At 44.9% G+C, this 24,759-nt stretch overlaps 1 protein-coding gene and 1 long non-coding RNA gene across 2 annotated transcripts; both read right to left on the bottom strand.

The window, feature by feature from the left end:
* Positions 1 to 3,203: 3,203 nt before the first annotated feature.
* Tbc1d7 (TBC1 domain family member 7) lies at positions 3,204 to 22,831 on the bottom strand. The gene is made up of 8 exons (XM_028763168.1): positions 22,644 to 22,831; positions 21,236 to 21,383; positions 20,221 to 20,301; positions 17,101 to 17,288; positions 11,269 to 11,406; positions 6,719 to 6,864; positions 5,044 to 5,173; positions 3,204 to 3,980 (listed from the first exon to the last, which is right to left on the bottom strand). The coding sequence occupies exons 2-8, from the start codon at positions 21,345 to 21,347 to the stop codon at positions 3,894 to 3,896; spliced, it is 882 nt and encodes a 293-aa protein (XP_028619001.1). The 5' UTR covers positions 21,348 to 21,383; positions 22,644 to 22,831; the 3' UTR covers positions 3,204 to 3,893.
* LOC114617579 lies at positions 18,269 to 20,132 on the bottom strand. Its single transcript, XR_003710814.1, has 2 exons — positions 19,983 to 20,132; positions 18,269 to 18,434 (listed from the first exon to the last, which is right to left on the bottom strand). It is a non-coding gene; the product is annotated as an uncharacterized LOC114617579 (long non-coding RNA).
* Positions 22,832 to 24,759: the final 1,928 nt, after the last annotated feature.

The raw sequence follows: 24,759 nt of genomic DNA, 5'->3' as shown, positions 1-24,759 counted from the left end.
CTAGAGCCAGAGAGGAAATGAAGTGTGATTTCAGCCCACAAGTTTACAAGGGCCTCTCCTGAGCAGGACAGGCTGAAATTGATCTTGAAGGATAAAATGGCTCAACAGGCAGGATCCAGCCACACCCTCCCTAACTAACCATAGGGATATAGGCATTCCCATTCCAGAGTGCTGGGGGGGGGGGACTTTTGCTTTTCTTTGGAAGTTTTACTTCATTTTTGTTTGTTATCAGACAGGGTCTCACGTAGCCCAGGTTGGCCCTGAACTCATTATCCTTACTTCCAGAGAGCTGAGAGTATAGCTGGGAACCACCTCTCACTGTGACCCAGCGTTCCCGGAGACCACATGTGACGCACACCAATATGTATACGCTAGGCTGTGGGTAAGAGTCCAAGTGTGAGGCTGAGAAAAGGAAAGCTGAGTGGTGGGCTTGGAGCACAAACCAGGGAACGCTGCAGAGCCCCGCTCCCTTATCCAAAGGCTATCCTGACACCTCTCCCCCGATTCCTGCATCCCAGAGTCACCCTATCTTTCCCTTGTGTGCCAGCTCAGTAGGTGAAAGGTATTCTCAGCTTCTAGAAGGAAACAGATGTGCTTACTGCTTATATTCTGTTATGTAATCAGCTCCCAGTGGGCAGGCTCCAGGCATCTTCTCCAGCAACCCTGCACTCAGTTCAGTGCTGACTCACAAATAGGAACGCTCACATTTGAGTCATGAGGAAGGGAAACTAAGGAACCAGACTCCAAATGGCCAGGGCACCAGAGAGGCAGGGGCAGCATTGAGAAGCAGGTCATTCAAAGTCTCTGCTCCATAGTGCCTCCCTCAAAAGTACCAACTGTCACGAGGGCAAAGCCACACACATTCCAACACACAGTCAGACCCCCATACATACAAGGCATACTTAACACACAACAAATATACAACGACCACACATTTCACATACACCCAACACACATACACATGCCATACACTGACCCCTACATAATCTACATGTCCATAATCTACACCTACCTATTCACAGTCTCACCTCATAGATACCAGTCCCCTTTGATATATACACTCACAAATACACACTCCACATACACACCTACCCCAAACCACATATATACCACACCCTTCCATATATATACCTACTCACACACATACTACACACACACACACACACACATACACATACACACACACACACATACACACACATATATACATATATGTTTTCCCATTCTACATACACCACGTATACACATTCCATAAATATACAAATACACACGATAGATAGATAGATAGATAGATAGATAGATAGATAGATAGATAGATAGATAGATAGAGATATGCCCTCTCCACATATACACCACACACAGACACACACAGACACACCCCATATGTATCAGCTTCCCCAACACACACACACCCACTTCCCCTTTCCTTTGTGTCTCCAATCCTAGTGGATTTTGAGCTTCTGTCATTGGTGCTTAAAGACTCCAGAAGAGACAGAACAGAACTAAATCTATCACAGTAAGTCCCAGCTCTACAAAACAGGAGAATCCACATTCCAGCCCTGGCCGTGACTTAGCACCCTGGGGTTTATGTAGTCAGCATTCCGCTACATCTTGACAATGTTCTAATGAAACAGAACACAGGCACTTTTATTAGTGGGGCGGGCAGGAGGCAGAAGCTAAACACTAAGCTCTCTCCAGATAGTCCTGCCATGAAACAGTGGGTTCCTGTGTGCTGGAGTTTATATGTAGTTCTCAAAAAGCCCTTGGCTATTTAGTTTCTAATAAGAAAAATATGCACCGTGTCACACTAAGTCACTTTATGGACAAGTATCACCAGACTGGCTTTGACAGTGCACACATGCAAGGTGCTGTCTGGGTCCATGGCAGTACAGTAGGAGTCCACCACATGAGACCTTCTGACCTTGGGAAAACAGCAAGGAAGAGGCGCTGTAGCCTCCAAGTCTGCAGCCCTCGGCTGCAGGGCTCCTGCCTGGTCCCCAGTGTACACTCAGGGCAGCCCACCTCCCCAGCATCCAGGGCTGTGTATTTGCAAACTCTCCTCCAGTTTAGAGGTTGCTAGTTCTTTTCTATCTCATGGGATTGGGAATCCCAATACCAATCGCTAATACCAATGGATTTCAACACATCTATTTCACTTAAAAAAAAAAAATGTGTTCAAATAATACATACCTACTAAAGGAAAAGAACCCATGTTGGGGAGCTAGCTCAGGCCATACAACTTTTACTATGCAAGTGTGAGGACCCAAGCCCTGCCCCCAGCACCGATAAAAAGCTGAACACGGTGGCATGTGGGCATGTGCTGTCATCTCCAGGCTAGTGAAACAGAGATGGAAGGATCCCCTGAGGCTCACAATCCATCTAGCCTAGCTAACTTAACAGGCAAGTGCCAGGTCTCAAAGAGCTGTCTCACAAAGCAAGGTGGATGATCACCCTGAGGAAGACCAGAGGTGGACTCCGGCCTCTACACATGTACCCAAGTCCATTCTTACCTGCACACATGGACACACACAGAGAAGGAACACACGTTCTTTATCATGTCTCTGTGAATTTCACATATTCTCTATGATCACTAGGACGGACAGCACTGGGGCAGTTTCCCTTGCATGTGTGTTTTCCCTATGTCTCCAAAGTTCTTCAGGTTACAGGAGTAGTTACTAAATAAATGGCTGGCAGAGAATCATTTTTTAAAATATTAACCACAGGTGGCAATTTGTTTTAAGAGAGTTTTCTTCTGAATGGAATTCCTAGTCCATTTTTAAAGACTCCCTTTGTCTGGTACTCTGCAGACTGACCAGCTGGGCTCAGTAGCTCTGTTTCTTCTCAGCTCTTTGTGACCGGCTACTTCACACACTGAGGAGGGCCTGGGTTCTCAGAAGCATAACTCTATTTCGTCATTTCCTCCCCTCGCTGTGCAGTGGGGGATGGCGCAAAAACTCTGACTCTCCATGTTCTTATAGGACTGTGAGCTGAGTGAGCCTGAAACAAGGGCCCCATTTCAGTCTCAAAGTCATCAAATGCTTCATGAAGGGTGACCATTGTGTGACGGAATGTGGCCTGAGGTAACCTCCACCCCTCCCCATCCTGTGGTAGCACAGGGCTGTGGAAAGTGCACCTGACATTTAGTGATTTGTTAAAAAACACCAAGAGACCCACAAATACCAAGCAAGTGCTCTCCCAGAAGGTAAGTTTAGAGGTGTTTTATTTAATAAAATCCCAACACTCCGGAGGCTGAGGCAGGAGGACTGCTAGGAGTTCAAGGCCAGCTACATCAAGAGTTCCAGAAAGTGAGGTACAGAATGAGGTCTCATCTCAAGAAAGAAAAGGCAAGGCTCCACTCTAGCTAGCAGAGAAGGAAGGAGCAGGTAAGGAAATGCAGGGACTGCTTTTAAGCCAGTTTAGCCAGACAGAGCATGAGACAGCGGTTGGCTCATACTTATACACGTGCTAGGGCAACAGAAGGCTAAAGCCAAATCAGAGAGTCCAGGAAAAGAAAGCTGCTCTTCTTCCAGAACCAATCCTTCCTAAGTAACTAACGTGTGCTGGTGCTCATCAGAGGGAGGCAGGGCTTCACTCCTACCATTCACCAGAGTGCCCAGGGTGGACCTAAACAGAGCTGCCTAAGACCAGGAGGAATTTCCTATTCGCCCGTTTAGAACACTATACCAGAATTGCACGTCGGTGTCACCAAGAGATGCAGCTTCACAACATGGCCACGCCAGGCATTTTGATTAAATTATTTTACTTATTGGGGGTGGAGGGGTTGCATTTTGAGCACCACAGCAAGACTGTTATTTCTAACCAGTTGGTAGACCCAGTGACGTGACCAGAGTGCTCAGAGAGGGCCTGCAGACTGCCAGTGAAGTCACGAGCTGTCAGGCGGAATGTACTGGGGTCCCACAGTGCTTGTGCCACAAGTCGATGGCCTTGCTCACGATGGCATCTGAGCTGTCCTGGGGGATCTGTGACGAACAAAGGAGTCCAAGTGAAATCTCTGTTACTGCAGGATCTCCCCTCATTTTCTGTGGCAGACCCATTTCCATGGGAGCTCTCTCTGGTTTTAGACGGTGATAGTAGAGGCGGTATTATCTAATGCACCTGGGGACACACTGAGTAGCTCTGGTGCCAGACAATCTTCGTTGCCACTCACCACTTAGCTCTAGACAAGTACTCAGCTGCCTAGGTTCAGCATTGACATCTAAACAGGGGAACAACATCCCAGATTCCCAGAGCTGTTCACAGGATGACAGAAGATAGCTGTTAAGGCTGGCACTGTTGGCCACTAATTAGTATAATAATGGTGATTCACTTAAAATGAACACACACACTCACGTAGCTCTGACTACTGACCAGACCGTACTTCACATGTTAAAGCAGACTAATTACAAAGGGGGTGGGTGGGATTCAGAGTCGGCTCCATGATGTACTCTATGCAGGCACAGCCTCCTTACTGTTTACCCAGGAGAGAATGTTCTAAGAGGAAGAAGCTGATCCACTGTCCTTTTTTAGCAAGCACTAACATGATACTTAGGCACATTAACCGACCCAGCTGGGATTACACCAGAGGAGTTAAAGGCAAGGAAAGCCTAGGGACCCCCCACCTGTGCTGTTCCCATGGCTTCTAGTTCCTGGTTTGCTCACTGGAAGTGAGACTCCGCTGCCAGGAGGCACGCTTGAGCAAGGGGCTTGCATGCAGACCAACATCCCCAAAAGAGAAGAGGGGGACACCAATACTGTTAAGGAAAAATAACTATTTCTCCTTGCCAGGAGTGGGGTGCTTGACTATAATCCTAGCACTCAGGAGGCTGAGGCAGGAGAATTACCAAAAACTGGAGGCCAGCATGGGGTATAGAGAGTTCCAGGCCAGCACAGGTCACCAGTTCAAACCACCACTAACAAAACCCTTTAGCAGAGTAAAAGATAAACTATTTTATTTCTATGAAATAATAAAACACAATAGGAAAATCCTGTTTGCCAGGCTGCCTTCATTTCCAGATTCCAACCCCAAGGAGAAAAAGCACTCACATTTTCCAGGAACTTTGTTATCTTCTCTGCTCTGTTCAATGCCATGACCTTTATTTTAAAGGTTAATAATATCTCTACGGCTACAAACACTAGTATCTTACAGGATCCACTTATGACTTTATCCCAGACCCTACAAAATGGAGAGATCACCAAATTAGAGGGTTGCAGAACTGATGTTACCCAGACATCTCAGATTATGAATTAAAATCAAATTACACTCATTTTAAGTCCATGCTTCAGAGAACAACTGTGAAATAATCAGTATCAACCACATGATAGACGAGCCACTGAGCAAATTCTAGAAAGAAGAGCTTTAGAAGGGAAAAAGGGCTCGCTTAAGGTTATTACTGCTCTGTAGTGCTTCAAATGCCTGCTAGGAACTGAAAAGAAGAAAGTCTTCAACCAGAGTGGACCCTGCTGCTGTCATGGAATGCCAGATGACTACTGCACACCACGGGACAACAAAGCAGCAAATGAAATTTCAGGCGAGGTAATTTCATTGGCAGTGAGTCTGGAACAGGTTCTCTAAACGTCTCCCAGGGCTCTTTATGCACATATATGTACACATGCCTGTGTACAGGTGCACATGAACATACGTGTAAATGTGTGAAGGCTGAGGTTGATGGAGGATGGCTTCGTCTACTGTATTCCACTTTACTTTTCAAGATAAGAGTCTCTGAGTTCACCAGTTCAGCTCAGGCTCACCAGTCGCCTGGACTGGCTGTCTAGTTAGCTGCAGGGACCTGCCTGTGTCCACAAACACCCCTGCCAGTGCTAGGTTTACAGACACACACCATCACACCTGGCCTCTTACATGGGTGCTGGGATCCAAACTCAGGTCACCATGTTTAGACACTGAGTAACTGTACCTGCTGAGCCACCTCCAGGACCCAGGAACTGGTTCTTGACCAACTATTACTCTAAAATAGTTTGATGATTCCTGTAACTGTTGAAATTGGTAGTAGAATCTTTATGCTAAGTTACACATATGCCTCTAATGCTTTGTGCTGACTTCTTTTCTTCAAACAACATGACAAAGACCTGGAGTTGTGGGGCTGAGACTGAGAAACACCCTTAACCCAGTGGTTCTCAGCCTTCCTAACGCCGGGAGCCTTTAATTCACTTCCTCATGCTTGGTGACTCACAACCATAACGTCATCTTTATCGCTGCTTCACAACTGAAATTTTCTGTTGTTATGAACGTAATGTAAATATCTGTGTTTTCTAATGGTCTCTGGTGACCCCTATGAAAGAGTCATTTGATCCCAAATGTTGAGAACCACTGCCCTAACATGGGTCTCAAAGTGACTGGAGAAGCAAAGCTTGTCTCTGACAGCCTTTAGCTCTCTTGAGGATGTCATGAAACACCTAAGAAAGACAAAGGTGTCTGGTCTGCCGGGATCCGCCACCTGTCTGGAAAAGAAGCACTCCGGCTGCTGGACAGCGTCAGCTACGACTGCCTCGTGGCATCCACATAGAGGCCCACCCACGGTCTTCCCAGGCACGTACTCAACAATAAGGAGAACCACGTTACAGTTACAGAAACTGCTAGGGAAGGTAACTTTGAATCACCTTCTTGTTCTGGAGCAAACTTAAGTTCTGAGGGATGATCACCTAAGGGCCAGGATCTCTTTCTGACTCCAAGCTCCCGGTGTGCAGTGGGGGAAACACGTACCTCTGTAAACTGGACTCTGGTAGGCATCCCGCGAAGCACCTTTTGAACCAGAGATCATAGGGAAGTTTGGATACTGCAGAACACGTCTTCAGGTGACTCAGCAGCCTACTGTCTTCCAGATTCAAGTACTGTTCGAAAGCCTTGGGCTAAAGATGACACAGCAAGAGTGGTTACTCATCTCCTGTGACATAATGTCATTTCATGCTGCAACCTATGATGAGAACGTGTACATACTGAGTGAGAGAAAGTGCTAGAAAACGTGAGAACCATCACGTCAGTCCTAACCCACGCTTCTGGTCAGTACGGACAAGGGTGACCATACTGGAACTGAGTGCTTCCTTGGGACAAAGGACTCTGTGCTCAACCCACAGGACAGTAACCAAGCAAAATGGAATGGCAGTCACCTGATACTGCACAAACCAGAACCAACAGCTACAGCAGAGTCCAAAGCAAGAGTCAGTTATTACAGACAGCTACAAAAGGCCCATGGCAATGCTGAGTGATCTGGAGCAGCCAATCACATAACGAGATGAAAAGGGAAAGCCACAAGCCTCTTATCTCAGCATTCAACATACTGAGGTACAACAGTGGTGTCTGAGGTCAGCCTGGGCTACATAGGGGATCCTGTCTCAAGAAGCCAAAAGGATGGGCTAAAGAAACTGCCCCTCTGAGGTTAAGAGCACTTGTCACACAATCATGGGGACTGGAGTTCAGATCCCAGCGCCCATGTAACCAGCTTGGCATCCTGCATTCCAGTAACTCCCAGAGATGGGAGGACCTCAGGGGCTTGCTGGCTTCCAGCCTAGACAAGAAAACACAAGTCCAAGTCCAGGGAGAAAGGCCATGTCAAGGGAATAGGTAGAAAAAAATAGAGGACACCCAACACCCTCTAGTGGCCTACACACACACACACGTACACACACACATGAACATACACTGACTATACTATTCTGCACACCCCCCAGTGCCAAGGAGGCTGAGACATAAGGGAGGACCAGAGGCACAAACTCTGCACCCATCATCAGTATGGGTGGGAGTGCCTTGGAAGGCGGAAGCAGCTGCACCCAGACCCAGCAGCAGGGCTGTCCAGTACCATCTCTCTTCTAAGACAAGTATAAGTGGAGGTGCAGCCACACTGGCTGGCATCAGCAATACGGCATGGAGGTGGCACCTCCTCTCAGATGCACCCTCTTAGTTACTTAAGGAAGGGCACTTTTTCATTGGGTTAGCCAGTTTTGTTTTTTAGCTTGGTGGCAGCAGCCTTTACCCACTGAGCTCTCTACCTGCTCTCTGTCTTTCTATGTCTCTCTCTGTCTGTGTCTGTGTTCTCTGTCTCTCTCTATCTCTCTCTCCATCTCTCTCTGTCTCTCTCTCTGTGTCTCTCTGTCTCTCTGTCTCTCTCTCTCTGACTCTCTGTGTGTGTGTGTGTGTGTGTGTGTATATTTGCCATCATATATCTCTGTGCACCATGTGTGTGTCTGGTACCCACAAAAACCATAAGAGGGTATCAGAGTCCCTGGAACTGAACTTATAGATGATTGTGGGCTGTCATCTGGGTGCTGGGGATCAAATGTAGGTCTTCTGCAAGAGCAACAAGTGCTCTTAATCACTGAGCCATCTCTCCAGTTCTGCCCCAAATTCTAAATGAAGAAAATAAAACTAGCCTCTGTGCTTCCTGGCAGTGAGAGACACTGTCACATGGTTGAACTCTGAAAAGTCTGAAAAACGCTATGATGTGGTCCCAGGAAGTAGCACACTACAGCACAGCGCTCACAGTAGGTCAGCTACCATAAGGAAGCAGCACACTACAGCACAGCGCTCACAGTAGGTCAGCTACCATAAGGAAGCAGCACACTACAGCACAGCGCTCACAGTAGGTCAGCTACCATAAGGAAGCAGCACACTACAGCACAGCGCTCAGTCGGCTGGGAGCACTGCATCTTCTCTCACGCTTTAATTTTTAATTATTTATTTAATTTTTTAAGATTTACTTATGTTTTAAAAGATTTATTTATTTATTTATTTATTTATTTAATTTATTTATTGTATGATTGAGTACACACTGTAGCTGTCTTCAGACACACCAGAAGAGGGCACCGAATCTCATTACAGACGGTTGTGAGCTACCATGTGGTTGCTGGGAACTGAACTTAGGCCTTCTAGAAAAGCAGTCAGTGCTCTTAACTGTGGAGCCATCTCTCCAGCCCTGAGATTTACTTATTTTATTTTATGTGTGTGAGTGTTTTGCCTGCACACATGTCAAAAGTGGACATCAGATTCCCTGCATCTCTAAAGCAGCAGCCTATGCTTGGTGGGAACAGACTGCAAAGGAAAGTCACAAAAGTATAAAAAAAAATGTCAGACCAAGGTTATAAAAACTTGGCTGTAACAAGAACCAGGGTTGTTTGCTTTGTGGTGGAGGCTGAAGCAAGAAGATCACAAGTTCAAAGCCAGCCTGGGCAACTTAACAGGACTTCCCCCCTCCCCCTTCCTGCTCTCAACAAACAAAAAGAAAGGGCTAGAACACTGCTCAGAAGTAGAGCTCTTGTCTAAGATGTGTGAAGCCCAAGATTGGGGGTGGAGGGTGGGGGGAGAGGTGAACCAGTAAATAGACCTGTAAGTCTTAATCCTACCAGTAGTGAGCAACAGGACCGGGAGTTAGAGCAGCCATTGTATCGCCTTCAGCAAGGGATTTAACTTCTCTGAGGTGCAGTGCCCTCAGCTGCACAAACACGGAGCTATGAGCTTAAACTCACTAACAAGTCAGACTGTGTGAAATGCACGATGGTCCTGACACGCTAAGCTAGATGAGGAGGAGAGCTGGCTGCTAGGAGAAGCCATGTGTTACAGACACATGCTGAGGTATGAAATCCACCATGTCTGACACCAGTCAGAGAGAAGGTAGACAAGTCAGAGCTAAGCTTAAATGGTTAGAGCATTTGAAAAGGTCAAGGGGAAAAATATGGTGAAGGGATGGGTTTTCTCTCTCAGATAGGGATGCATACAGCCCAGGCAGGCTGTGTATTCCTGATCCTCTGCCTCAGTCTCCAGAGTGCTGGGATTTGGGGATTATGTCACAACGTGTAACTAAAGAAATATGTTTTACCAGTTGTGGAGTTGGTAAGGGATACAGAAAACGTAAGCATGAAAAAAGACAACACTGACAGACCTCACGTATGAAGCTTACAATCTTAAAACAACAAACAGGAATATTACTACACTAAGGATAATATGCAGAATACTTGCTGACTCTTAAATACAAAGAAAAAGTCAGGGATGGCAGAGAATGCTGGGAGTATCACCCTCATCTGCATAGCAAGTTCAAGGCTAGCCTGGGCTACATGTAACCCTGCCTCATACACAGACACAGACACAGACACAGACACACACACACACACACACACACACACACACACACACACACAAGCAAGCAAAGAAAACAATAGAGATCTTCAAAGCACACTAACTTCTCTGGCCCTCAGAGTTGTCAGACAGAATGAGAGGGTGTGGTCACTGCCTGAGGACAAGACCGGGAGCCTAACACCTGAGCAGCAGAGTGGAAAGCCGGCAAGCTCAGGGCCTGCTTGCCAAGTGAAAATATAAATGTGCCCAAACTGAGTAAGGAGATTTTAAGTATGACACCCCAGATACTGCTGAAGCGTTCTCTTACAGCACCTCCCTAGGGGGCGCTCACGCACGCATGCGCATGTGTAAAGAGCAAGGGGCTGTTTACTGCCGGTGTGGGGCTATTAGACTTAATTACAGCAAATTCGTAGGAGGAAACGCTGAGTAAATTAGGTAGGAAAAGTGATTCTAAACGAGAGGCTGTCAATCCCAGCTACAATCACAATTGCCTAAGGCTTTGAAACATTCGAATTCTAGGCCCCACACCGAGAGACTCAGATTTAATTGAGGAAAGGTAATGAGAAATTTTCAACCCTCTGAGTACTAACAGGAAGTCAGAACTGAAGGCAATGAATGAGCCTAGAAATTCTCCAAGTGCAGAGTTGCAGACGAACATACAACAGTGGTAGGGACCGTGTGTGGAGTAGTGCACTTCATGTGTTCCTATGTTCATGCATGTACGTATGTGCATGCTGGAACAAGAGGACAGGAGCCGAGTCCCCTCCCTCACTCTGGCCTGGAGGCTGTGTGTGAGAAGAGACAAGTTCCTGTCACCAGGCCTTCCATACATCTGGGCAGACAGAAACCCTAACATGGAGGGACCATTCTAGATAAGCCAGTGGGTCTGGACCAGGACCAGGAATCCTCCAGAGCAGGTGGGCCTGCAGGTGAATCCACCCCATGGAGACCCGGCAGTCCCGGGTTGCCTCTGTCCTCCAATAGCAGATCCCAGTGGCTGCAAAGGAGACACAGGGCCCATTCCATGGGAAATACTTTCTTGCCTTTTGCAGAAAAAAACATCTGCCAGGACTGCAGTAGAGGGTCCACTCATCACAGCAGCAGCAACTGGGTAAGGGTGTTCTCTGACACTGCTCACTTCCCAATAACACTCCCATCAAAACAAAAACATAACAAAAATTCCTCACCAGCTGAGGTAAAGCGTCCCGGTACTTGTTATTTAACTGTTTCACGAAGCACCGGGTGATCCAGTAACAGTCCACACTGTCTTCCACCATCTCTTCCATGGCTTTAGCAATGGCAAGAAAGACTTCATCCTCCGGCTCCTGAAAGATTAATAATAAATCTCAAGAGGGAGGCAGCAGAAAGGAAGATATATTTCTTTACTGAAAACCTAATACTGCCCTCTGCTCTTGAAGAGCCCACATTAATAAATCAAAGAGGGATCTGGAGGCAGAGTGTGTCAGTGAGGAGAAGCATGGGAAAGGAATGATGGGAGTCAGCAGAGCTGAACAACAGCTGGCTTCTGAGTGGAGTCAGCTTGGCAAGCGCAGGCCAGGCAGGGTCTCTCTCCACCCAGCCAGTCCCCAGCTAGACCAGGGTTCCTTCAGAGGGATGTGAGACACAAGCCACTTTGGAATGTGTCAGGACATAACTTATGATGAATACTAAGGGACTCCAAATGAGCTCACGAAACATCTGATTTATGTCAAAACTTCCACACACACACCTTTAGAACGCTGTTCTACTTAAAAGTTTAAACACCCTAAAACCAGAATTTTAGGAAGCCAAAGAATGACATTTCTCAGATATTCAAAAATGAAAGTAAATCTTCAAGAAATTTTCAACAGATAAATCTTATAAAAACTGAAACCCTATGTGGAAAGTTATTCTGTTTTCAAATATTGCCATCAACACCAAAACCAAACAAATCAAAACAACTTACATTTTCACCTAGGCTTTCATAGTTTGAAACTTTTTTTTAAAAGTTTCTCTCCAGCCATCTCTCCAGCCCTCTTAATGTCTTTTTAATCTTAAAAGTTTCAAACTGGGGTGCTCAGCAGTTAAGAGCACTGACTGCTCTTCCAGAGGTCATGAGTTCGATTCCCAGCAACCACATGGTGGCTCACAACCATCTGTAATGGGATCTGATGCCCTCTTCTGGTGTGTCTGAAGACAGCCACAGTGTACTCATATATATGAACATTAAGAAATACCTTTCTATGCCCCTGAGAAGCTCCAAGTTAGATGACAACTCCTGTTTTAATAAAAGACACTTCAGTCTGAGGTTGTCTTTCAGCTTTCTAATATCCACAGGATGTAAGAATCGTAAGAAATGTATTTCTCTAAACATCTTATTACAGTATTGGAGGATACAAAGGGAGTAAGAAAGAGAGGAACAGTTCCTCTCTAGGGATTCCACACAGGCCTAGGCCTGGTCTGGGTGACCCTGCCGGTGATATGTCACTGGCTGCTCCTGGTCACTGCGACCAGGTGAGGAAGACCAGCATGCTTCGCCCAGCTGTGTCCAAGCTGGGCCCTCACAAGCTCTTACTACCTCATAATAGCACAGGAGGGGCTGTGTGTGTAGGGAGAGGTAGAGAGACAAAACCCCACTCCCACGTTCAAACAGCAAGTACACCTGAGGCTGCACGGAAGGTGTCTGGGTCAGAGCACGGAGCAGTGAGTAGGGATGAGATGGAAGCCATGCCTGTAGTTTAGACTTACATTTCTTACACTAACAGAATAGCTAACCTTATTCAATAAGTAATTCAAGAACTCAGAGCCCTTCTCGCCTGTAGTCTCAGCTGTTCAAGAGGCTAAGGTAGGAGGACTGCAACTGGGCCACTGAGCAAAAGGTAAAATAAAGGACGCAGGGCGTGGAGATGTGGCTTGGTGGTACAGCACTTGCTTAGCACTCAAGAAGCCACAGACTCAGTCCCTGAACCACAGAGCTCATGTGGTGCTACCAGTGTCTCCGTGCTGCCCCTGAGTGACAGGAAAATGAGACCGTCCTAAGCACCACTTAACACCTGCGGCTCTTCTCCCTCTTCATGAATGTAATGGTAAGAGTGATGGCCTTCATCAGTGCTAATTTGTCACTCTATCATTAACTCCTACATCTGTAATTGGATATAGATATACTAAGTCATATGTAAAGTAAGTCAATTTTTGAGGTGAGATGTCACTATATAGTTGCTCTCAAACTCAAGCCCTGAGTCCTGGGGATTAGAGGTGGGTGAGGTCACGCCTGGCTCAAAGACCAGGCTCAGGAAAAACAAATTTTGTAGATAACCAAAGATTGCATGCAAACCCTTGCTTGAAAAATTCATTCTGTTTTCACCAGATAAATAAAACCTTCATTAAAATATGTAGACAACTGCAATAAAGTAGCCAGGCGTGGCTGGCAACATTAGAGCATACAGGAAAACAAGCCAGAAGCAAATACCTTAGCATAATGGGAACTTTTTAATATCTGCAGCTGTCACAGGGAAGGCTAAAATGAACTTGTAACATGGGGTTGGAATTGAATTTATTATAATACATAGAGATACACAAAAAACGTAAAGGCTGGGGTACAGCTCAGCAGCCGGGCACTTGTCTGGCGTGTGTGCTCTGGGTTCAGGCCCAGCAGCACAACATCTATATCTATATTTTGTGTGTGTGCATGTACATGCGTGTGTGCGTGCATGCATGCGTGCGTGTATGTGTGTGTGTGTGTAAAGAGAGAATGAGAAATTGGCATTTATGAATATATAATATATATATATATGCCATATATATTATACATTTTATATATATATAAAATCTCAGGGGCTCCTACTGACTGAAGCTGGAGTATTTTGAACATCAATAGAAAAAAATGGCAGGAAAAGATTATAGGCCATTACCTTAAAAAGGGCCCCATACATCCACATTGGCATCAATAAATAAATGCTAAGGAAACTCTTACAGTTGTCAAATAACAGACACAAGGAGACTTCAGAAATTAGAGAATCACCATTTGTCAGTCAGAACAGTAACAATATTTTAGGAAAGAAGAATTTTAAGTCCAAAAATTCCATGTGGGTAGCACACACCTTTAATCCCAGCACAGGAGGCAAAGGCAGATGGAGCTGTCTGAGTTCAAGACCAACCTGGTCTATGTCACAAGTTCCGGGCCAGCCAGGGTTACACAATGAGACTTTGTCTTAAAAATGTATGATACATATTTGTAATTTATATATTACATATTTATATGTAATAAATAATTTATAAATAATAAATGCGTAAGTATATAAATATAAACATATCTTTATATATTTATATGTTTTATATTTATATATGTATATATATTATTTATATTTAAATGTATATGTATATTTATATATAAATTAAATATATTGCATGTAAATTATATATGATATATAATTTTATTTTTCACATATATTTATATACATATACATTTATATATATGAGAAAAGCCTCAGAGTTCTTTTCCATGAGTTACTCATTAATTACAAAGCATATGCTTACAGGGGAAGAACCTGGCAAACAGCTCCTGCACCAAGTGATCCATTACTAGTGCTTGTCTGCTATCCTAGCCAACAATGCAAAACCAGGCTCTAGTTATCAGTAAACACCAGACAAATGGAGAAATCCCTAAGAGACTCAAAACTGTCAAGGTCACAGGAGAGCAAGGAAGCCTGAAGACTAGTAGTCCAGGACCAAGAATGACAACTAAGTGCAGTGTTGATCCAGGACTGGACCTGGGGTCAGAGAAGCATGGACCTGGGGTCAGAGAAGCATCCAGGGACGAGCAATGGGATCTCCGAAAGGTGCTGAGCCTAGCTCCTAGCCCCGTGTCAACGCTGATGTGTGAGCTCTGTCATCACACTGTGGTTATGGGAGACCCAGCATGTGAGGACAGATGAAGGTGTATGGGGTGGTGTACTATTATATAACTTCTTTATGTCCAAAATTACTTAAAGATGCAAGATTAATACTTATAAAAAATTTTAAGTCAATGATTGGTCAAATGTATGAGCCAAACACTAATAAGGAAGAGGATAATTACATAGTGGTTCAAAGTGTCTCCCTCACTTAAAAATAGTGATTACAAGGGGAGAAAGAATAACTTCCCAGTAGAGACCCAGCAGGCAGTACTTTACCAGAGGATCAAAGTTAATGGATGTCTTCTGAGGCAGAGCCACACTGAGTCTCCTGACAGTACAAAGGGAACATCACCCATGCTATCCCTGCCAAAGACACAGCCGGTATCACACCAAGAGGGAGCACCAGCCAGCCATGAAGTGAGTGAGGGGCTGTCTAAAATTACTGACCAACACCTGTCAAAATTGTCCAAGGCATGGAAGAGAAAGACAAAGGACCCAGCCCAAATCACAGGCGTCCACAGCAACATGGTAACTCAGTGTGATCCACAGTCCAAAAAAGTCTTCAGTCAGCCTTTTTATTTGTGATGAATGGCATCCCCAGAAACACTGGGCACGTAAGGAAGAAGCCTGTAGGTGAGACTGAGTACTGCCACTGTGCTAACTTCAGAACTGTGTCATGCTCGCCTACAAAGGTGCCTTGTCTCCACAAAGAGCACACAGAGGGAGCCGGAGGAACAGCATCACGACTGCATCCTGCTCTCTTCTGGCTTATACAAACAAGTATCTGTGCACAGCCAGAAATGAGGCACATGCCTATGACCCCAGCACTCTGGAGGCAGAGGCAGGAGGATACCGAGTTGGAAGCTAGCCTGTACTACATACATAGGGAAACTTCCGCTCAAAGGGAAAAGGAACTGGAGTTGGAGAGACGGCACTGGCTGCTCTTTCAGGAGACGAAGGTTTAGGTTGGTTCCCAGCACCCACATGGTAGCTCACGACCATGTGTAACTCCAGTTACAGGAAAGCAGATGGCATGTTAAGCAGTGCACAGACAAACATGTAGGCAAAACACCCATATACCTACAATTTAAAAAAAAATTTAAACAGAGGGAGAGAGAGAAGAAGAGTGCATACATAGGGGGGAATGGCAAGGCAGATGTCATTAAATGTTAACAGCTGGAAATTTCAGTAAAAAGACACGGAAATTCTTGGATAGTATTTCTGTGCCCTTTCTTCACGTTTGAGATTATAGCCATGCATCACTATTATATATATTATGTGTATTATTTATTGTAAGTGGGAGTCAGCCAGGGACCTAACAGAAGCTAGTGATTCTCTAGGATGAACGTGTGTAGTAATGTCACAGTTATCTGCATTGAGCAAACACAAATACCTGATGTTAGCGGGTGAACAAATGTCTAGCGCCATGTTTCTCAGAACACATGTCCAGCACTAAGAAACGTGGACTTTGCCAAAAACAAAACGTGCTTTAAAATAACACTGATCGAGCGTGAGCAGGAATCCTCGTAAAGCTGCTGCTTTCCCTTTTCATCCTGCCAGTAATGGGAAACCACTGAAAGTTTCTACGCAAAACATCACAAAATGGAAGCCAGGAGCTGGAGATGGCTCAGAGGTTAACGACACTGACTGTTAACTAGAGGTTCTGAGTTCAATTCCCAGCAACCACATGGTAGCTCACAAGCATCTGTACTGGGATCTGATGCCCTCTTTTGGTGTGTCTGAAGAGAGTAACAGTGTACTCACATATATAGACATAAATAAATAGATCTGTTAAAATAATTAGCAATAATTCATTCATAGATAACACTTTACTAAGATCTGGGGGAGGAGGAATGGGATAAGGAACTGTGGGAGGGCAGACCAGGAGGAGGCCAATGACTGGACTGTAAAAAAACTAAAGTAGTAGTAGTAATAGTAGTAGTAATAATAATAATAATAATAATAATAATAATGGAAGCCAGAAAAATAAAGTCTTAGTGGCATGGCTCAGTGGTAGAATGCTTGCCTAGCATTCATAAGGACCTAGGTTTGATCTACAACTCTGCAAACTCATTAATAGACAAAACAAAAAGTAACTCTTAGAAAAGGGGTGGAGTTGAATGTCAAGTGAGAACGAGCACTCACCAGAGGAAAAGCGGGACTTCGAGGCAGCTTCCCCGACTCAAGCTGATACATGCGAAGATACACCTCCACCTGCGGCGTGGCGTCACTGATGAATCGGACGACTGTCAGGGCATGGAGGACGTCACAGTACTGGTCTTTTCGATAGGCCATCACCTGGGCATGAGAGTCATGGTGTGGAGGCAAGATGCCTACGGGAGATGGGACAGGAAAGGGGCAAATGCTGAGATACCCGATCAAATCCCTCCGCTAGTGAAAAGAATCCCGTGAGGAGCAGCCCCACAGCTGAGGTCATACAAATAGTCTCACTCCAACAATCTTTAATGTTAAGAGTTTTGCAAGATGGTGCATCACTGATGTTAGAGAGAAACGGGATGGCACCACAAAAGCCTTTGAACAAACGCGTGTCATAGTTTCAAGGCAATAACCACACCAGCTGTAATGATGGTTTAACTCGGTGCCTGGCTAGCAGCTGAGGGCACCGTTAGCTCCTGGGGCCCTTAGCCTCCTACATCTCAGAACAGTATGTTGAGTCCTTCTCCTCCGTTTATCCACACTAGTTAAAGCTTATCTACAGAACAGTCTGTCACTGGGCGAAAGTCCATGGTCCTCATCAATAAGGCCAGTGTACATTGTATTTCTGTGACACTTTGTGGTTGTTACTTAACTATGCTGCCTGCCCATTAGGCTTTAGCATAAAACTCTCTCTCTCTCTCTCTCTCTCTCTCTCTCTCTCTCTCTCTCTCTCTGTGTGTGTGTGTGTGTGTGTGTGTGTGTGTGTGTGTGCACGCATGGAAGTGTGAAGAGGAGACCCTGTGGAGTTGGTTCTCTCCTTCCACCTTTACCTGAGTGTCTAGGATGTGAACTCAGGTTACCACACTGTGCAGTGAGCACTTTCACTGAGGGCCTCATCTTACGACCTCCCTGTGTGTTTATAAATAAATGGTATCACGTAAACCCCAGGCAGACGAAGACCGGCTCCATCTCGGATCAGCTAACACCAGGGCTCTCACCAGTGTTTCAGTCTATCGCAATGTGGCCATCTGTGCCCTCACGTAGCAGAAGCAGGAAACAGCAGACCAGCCCAACACCAAATGTTCCCCAAAGAATCAGAGCCCCAGGCAATAGGAAACTGATTATAGAATGGTAACAATGCATTGTTAAGGCTCAGTTTTGATATAACAAATGTTTCACTTTATTTATTTATTCTTGCCCCATTAATGTAATGAGACAGTGCAGAGTCAGAGAGCCTGGGGTCAAGACTCTTGGGTTTGAGGTTCGCTAACTTGAACATCCTCAGCAATTCCTTCTGTTTCCTGGGCCTCATCTTCTCTCTTCTGAAAATTAGAGATAATAATGTCTAAATCCACAAGTTGTTGTGATGAGGCAAATTCATAAAGCATTCAATAGAGTGCTCTGGCACATGTATGTCAGGCACAGGTGCGTCCAGCACATGTGTGTCAGGCACAGGTGTCAGGCAGTTCATTTGACTGTGATTCCCCTTTGACGCAAAAATCCCACAGGCCAATTATTCTAAAGAACGTTCTGGGAAGCAGCAGTTAGACAAGCTCAACACTTTCCACGCATAAAACATGCTTAAGTGTCCTTTCCTGACATAAACTCAGTGTGTCTGAGGGGTTGCGCACCAGGTTCTCAGAGCAGTCAAGGGAACACACGTAAATGTCGTCCACATCTGGGCTGCTGCAGACTGAAGAGCTATAGTTGAACCTACCAGAGGCAGCAGAGTGTCAGGCATGAGACCTGTGTCTAAGAGTTCATCCCAAAAGCTCTCTCTGGCATTTACCTAACATGGTACAAGAGAGGCGGCATCCATAGAGCCCAGAGCAACCAAACCAGGACCACAAAGAGCCCTTTATCCTGTGAGAGCTCTGTGTTTCCAGTGTCTCTGACTGTGGCAGAAAAACAACACTGGTTTAGGTGATAAAGAAGTTAAGAAAAACTGAGATAAAAGAAAAACCACCACCACAACAACAAATGAAACAGTTGGGCCTTGGCACTCAGGATGTGTCACATGCACAACAGAACATCTCCCATTAATAAGACATACAGGGTATCCCGTAAGAAATGAACACTGGTGATAATTGCCTAAAATGTACCCTTAGAACCCTCCGATGCCCAGTGCACAGAGGTAATCCATATCCCTCATAAAGCTCCATCCTCACCCCGACTCAGTGAGTAAACCCCAGCTGCTTAAGAAAGAAACGGAGGATGATAATGAACAGGGATTAGATGCTCCAGCAGGCTTAGCAATGATGGGGAAGATCCAGGGCTCAAAGGGACGCTGCCAGCTGCTTGTGGCAGACGCCGAGTCAGCTCGCCTTCCTTGGCAACCCAGTTCTGAAGTCGTCTCACATTTGTAGGCAGAAAAAGACTCTGATTCCATTTTTTGTTCATTTGTTTTTGTTTTGCTTGTTTTGAAATCTGTCATATCATTTTTTTATTTCAAAGGATAAAGGGGCATTTATGTACCTCCCTTAGCATCAGAACACTATCCTCTACCACCGAGAGTCACAGAATACAATGCACTAAAGACTAAAACCTAAAAGTAATTTAGCTCAAGCTATCTCTGGACAGATGGAAAACTGGAGGTCAGCATGGTCTTCCTCCTGGCTAGCCTGCTGACAGCAAAGACAGCCAGTTCTCTTTTCTCCCACCCCAATGTTCACGCCTGATGACGTGACCACCTAAAGCACACACCTGTATAGAACTAATTTTGAAGGCTACAAAATCTTCATATAAGATTTGAGACAGAAAAATGTTACGGGAAAAACTAAAATAGCTGTCAGTGCTTTTGAAGATGGTGACCACAGGGATGCACCAGATACCTGAGTGTACAAAGGCTTTACTTCAGGAACAAATATTACCTTCTCTACTGCCACTAATAAGCAGAGACTCCAAGAGTAATCGTTAATATATTTCTGCTGAAGTCATGATCCAAAAAGCTTTTACAGTGAGCAGTAATTGGGCCTCCTGGGGAAGACCCAATAGTCAGCAAAGAACCTAAGCAAATGCTCCTTCTGTGTCTGTAAGATGACAAAGGATCTCATTCAATACATTAGAAATCAAATCCCCCCCCCCGCCCCTGACTCCTGGGTCTCATACCTAGAAGCACCTTCCATACCAATGCACGGTACATGGATGGGAGAGGGAACCTCTGGCTAAATGTGCAAAGCTTCTCGATGTCTAGAGGAAGGAAAAGAACAATTAGAAATATCCCGTGGGCTCACAGCACCTGAAAGTACAATTTCACTTCTTAAAACTGTCTAGCTCAGACGTGCCTGCAGGAGAAATCCATCACATAATCAGCAGCAAACTTAGGCAAAGCCGTAGAATTAGCCACTTCTAATCTACATCTTCTACCAACTAAGCTATCTAAACCAGCACTTTTGTAGCACAGAGATGTATTTTGCATCTATTACTACATCTCCTCTAACATTAGCATTACTTACTGAATACAGAATTGCGTGGGGACACAGGGCAGCTCAGTGGTAGAGCATGCCTTAGCATATGCTAGGCCCTGGGTTCCATTCCCAGCTCTTCCAACAAGACGCACTTAAGTTTGTTGTAAAAACTGGTCTTTATTATTGCTGGCTTAAGATAAATTAAATATGAATGTGTACTGAAGGATTAGCTTCCACAAAAGAAAATCATAACCAGGGTTCTTGCAAAGTTTACCCAGAAACCAAGGTGCTATGTCTAGAAACAGAGGGGATAGATAAGCTTAATTAAAAAATAGAATTGATTTCTTTTTAAAGGTGAAGGTGTCTTACTATTTATCCCCTGGCTATCTTAGAACTCTCCATGTGGTCCAGACTGCCCTTAGACTCAGATCCCCCGCCTCTGCCTCCAGACTATCAGGATCAATGTTTTGCACCACTACACTAAGCAGTGTCCAGGTTTTAAGAAGCTTAACAAAATCTTCTGCCTCTCAATGAATTTGAAAAGTTTTCAACTTTTCTCAAACTACACCACTCTGATACTCTGATTACACACACACACACACACACACACACACACACACACACACACACATACACACAAAGTACTGCTTTGAATCCCTTATGGTAAGAGTTACCTGGTAACTTCAAACCAATGAACTTAAGCAGGTGAGACTCACCCAAACGGTCATCTTTCAGGAGGATTTCCAGTGATTTCTTTTCTTCAACTCCACGAAACCCAACTTTTTCATAGTAGACTGAACGAAAGTTCCTCTGAGAGTCGTCAGTCATGTTTCATCCTTGGAGGGATTTTTTTTTTAAATGAGCCTAAAACCAAAGAAATAAGAATTGGGAAGACATTAAGTGGTTTTTCTCTGACTTCAATAAATCAAATATGATAAATTACCTGTCCCTAAGCAAGGAGCATTAAATCTTTGAATTCACACAACCCTATTCCACCTTCCTTATGCATCTTGGTCAAAGATATAGATATGAAGATATAGGTCAGCTGTCCTCCGAGCCTCTAGGGTTCATTCTTATGAGAAGCCGTAGCACAATGAAATACCTTGTATTCGTGAGTGAACAAAATAGATGGATTAGAAAAGCTGGCAGGTTATGTTATATAAATGGGGCTAACCAGCGGTGTATACTAATTCTGCTTCCAGCTTTACTACCAAGGTCTCACCAAGTAGCCCAGGCTGGCCTCAAACTCAGAGATCTTCACCTCTGCCTCCTAGGTGCTGGGATAAAAGATGTGGACCATGGCTCCTGATCCAAGATAGGTATGTTTTTAAAGTAAGAGGAGACATCCAAAATATTAACAAGTTATTCAGTTAGTAAGATTCTAGATGACTTTAATTTTCTTTTGTTTTACTTAGCTGTGCTCTCGAAAATGGGCATTTGTAGAAATTAGAAGGAAAAAAAATACTTAAGTCCTGCCCTTATTTTTCTTCCTGTAAACACAATTCTGCCAAATGTAATTATCAAAATACAAAACTCCAACACAGAAACAGCATTAACGTATAACCAGAAGACGGTTAAAATCTGGCAAGAGCACTCAAATCATCTCAGAGGCAGTCTTTGTGATATTAATGGTAAGCCAAAAGATCAAACTAGGTTAGTGAGTCAGGCACTAAAGATGAAAACATTCTTCCAAAGAATAAAGTCCTCAGCTAATAAAAGCCCCTGACACGTCCCCAGATAACCAGGGGAGGTTGGATTTCCTGTTGGGAGTTAGATATCTGAACATTTTCGGTTATGGAAAAGATTATAATTCATTTTTATAAAAAGCTATTTAGAATTTAGAATTGTCTTTCAAAAGTTCCACGGTCTCTTTAAAGCTGTCTTTAGAAACCCAAACATTAAAATGCAAAGTCTGTAGTTTCGAGGATTTTTTGTTTTTTGTATTTTTAAGCATTCGCTGCCCCTGCTGTCTGAGGACAGCATTCCTGAGACTGCACAGTGATGGCAAAAGCGGCGCCCTGAAAGGCGCGCTGTCAAATCCTGCTCAGGTGATTCCACCTGCGGGAACGGTGCCCGCAACCGGTGAAGTCCCAGGCCCCGCTCTCCCGGCTATCCACGCTTCACCTCTAGTAGAGCAAACCCGGTTCAGACTAAAAGATCCGGGAGGCAGCGGAGAGCAGGCCGGGAACGCTGGGCTACCGGCAGGCAGGCGGAACCATAAACGTCATGCCCGAGCGAGCGAGGGGAGCTGTGTCGCTGGACACTCGACCTGCCCCTCTTCTCCGCCAACTCCCGGCGCCGGATGTGACGTCGCATCGGATGTGCGTGCGCAGAAGGCATCTGCGGGAAGCCCCACCCACACGCGGATATTGAAGCGGTAAAGCTAGAGGAGTTGAACGGTAGTAGTGGGCTGAGGGTCCGTGCGTCCTTGTGTATTGACGTCTGCCCCTCTCACCTTGGTCTCCCCTCCGTTCAGGCATCCCTGCTTAGGGCACTCTTTTCCGGCCGCCATAATCCTGCCCAGTGGAAACCAGGATCCCTCAGGCAGTGTTTCTCCCACTTCGCTGGGTAGAAAATCGAAAATTAGCCTTTACCTATTGATTGGGCTGCACTGCTTCTCCCAAACGTCCAAAGTGACCATGAGGAAACAAATCAGTAAGCCCTCAGCTATTGAAAACTGAGTGATGGGCAGGAGACTTGGCTCGGCAGCTAAAAGCACTTACTGCTTTTGTACAGAACCTGGGTTCAAGTCCCATCACTCACGTGGACTCACAACCATCAATAAGTCCAGTTCCAGGAAATCCAAAATCCCCCTTCTGATTTCTGCCAGTACTAGGCACGAGCATGGTGCACATGCACGCAGACAAAACATGTATACACAAATATTTAAAAATTAAAAACAGTAGTCCCCCGATGACCAAGGAAAGATAAAAACCATTTGTTCATGGTTTACTATGCTCAAGGGGCAGTTACTCCGTCAGACCTAGTAGAATGTCAAGTGTGCAGCCAGTTGAGGCTGCTGCTTGCTTGGAGAAGCTGTGAGCCACTGGACAGGACTGGGGCATCCTGTTTGATCTGTCATGGAGAGCATCTTCTTTGGCCATCCTCAGGTGGCACCGAATTGGAAGCAAGGACTAAGTTAGGGAACTATTAGGAAGATCCAGCTGTTTGGGACAGACTACTGATTTGCTTCTTGGATTGTTTAGTCACAATCTGGCTTCCTAGAATTTTTTTTTTTTTCAAAAAGGAGCTATTTGTCTGTGCAAGTTATGAGTCACATTCTATCTTATGTATGGCCAAGCCATTGTCTTTGTGGGTCAACGTCTCAGTTAAAATATAAAACTGAGAGCTGAAGAAATGGTTAAGAGCACTGGTTACTCTTCCAGAATCTGTGGGTTCAATTCTAAGAACCTAGTTACAGAGGATGGGATGCCCTCTTTAGCTTCCTTGAACACCAGGTACAAATGTGGTATACAAACTCACAGGCAAGCACAACACCCATACAAATAAAAAAATATTTTAACGTAAATATGTATATAAGAAGAAAATGAAGTTAATAATACACTGACTACAAATTTGAGCTCATCACTGGATTTAACAGCTAGAGTATTCTTTAAGCATTAAAATCAATACTTACTGTTTATTTCACAGGTCTGTGGTCTCAGGAGTTTAGCAATGTCTTCCAGAGAAAAGATGTTTCAGGGATGTGCCCTGGCTCCTTAACAGACTGCCAGACTCATGTCTTGATGATATTTTATTATAATAACTTTAGTTGATCCTCAAAAAAAGTACTTTTTATTCTGGTTAAATTCTACAAAATGTATTTGGGTCACACAGCTATGCCATTCCCAATCTTGCCTACTACCGCCATCCTGACTTCCTCCACTTACTCTTTCTTAAGCAGTCCTTTGGGGCGGCTACTCAAGCTGTATTTACTTCATCTAAACCTAGGGCAAGCCATAACTTAGGCAGACTCCTTCTTCTTACCTCTGACATAGAGCTCTTAGTGACGCAGCCACCATAAAGTGTTGGAAGGATTGGTGAGAGATTCGGCCCAAGGGGACATATGTGGCGGCAGCAAAGGGAGGGCCTCTAACTGCCTATCACCGTCATCTGTGATAAGCTGGTGACCCGGGCATTATTTCCTTTGTCCCAGACAATTTCAGAAACCCACAATCTGTCTCCTTACTCAGACCTGCCCTGAGGTGCTTCCTAAACCTGCTACCGTCATCCGAGTCTC

This window comes from Grammomys surdaster, unplaced genomic scaffold, assembly GCF_004785775.1.
Source record: "Grammomys surdaster isolate TR1022 unplaced genomic scaffold, NIH_TR_1.0 137, whole genome shotgun sequence".
In the NCBI taxonomy this organism is placed as follows: Eukaryota; Metazoa; Chordata; class Mammalia; order Rodentia; family Muridae; genus Grammomys; species Grammomys surdaster.
The sequence above is the reverse complement of the archived record's forward strand: the minus strand, read 5'-3'. Positions and strand labels throughout refer to the sequence as shown.

Coding starts and splice junctions, on each gene's coding strand:
- Tbc1d7 (XM_028763168.1), bottom strand. CDS start 21,347: ATGACTGACGACTCTCAGAGGAACTTTCGTTCAGTCTACTATGAAAAA. Junction 6,865..11,268: donor GGGACGCTTTACCTCAGCTG/GTGAGGAATTTT, acceptor TGTCATCTTTAG/CCCAAGGCTTTCGAACAGTA. Junction 3,981..5,043: donor TAACAAAGTTCCTGGAAAAT/GTGAGTGCTTTT, acceptor TGTTCGTCACAG/ATCCCCCAGGACAGCTCAGA.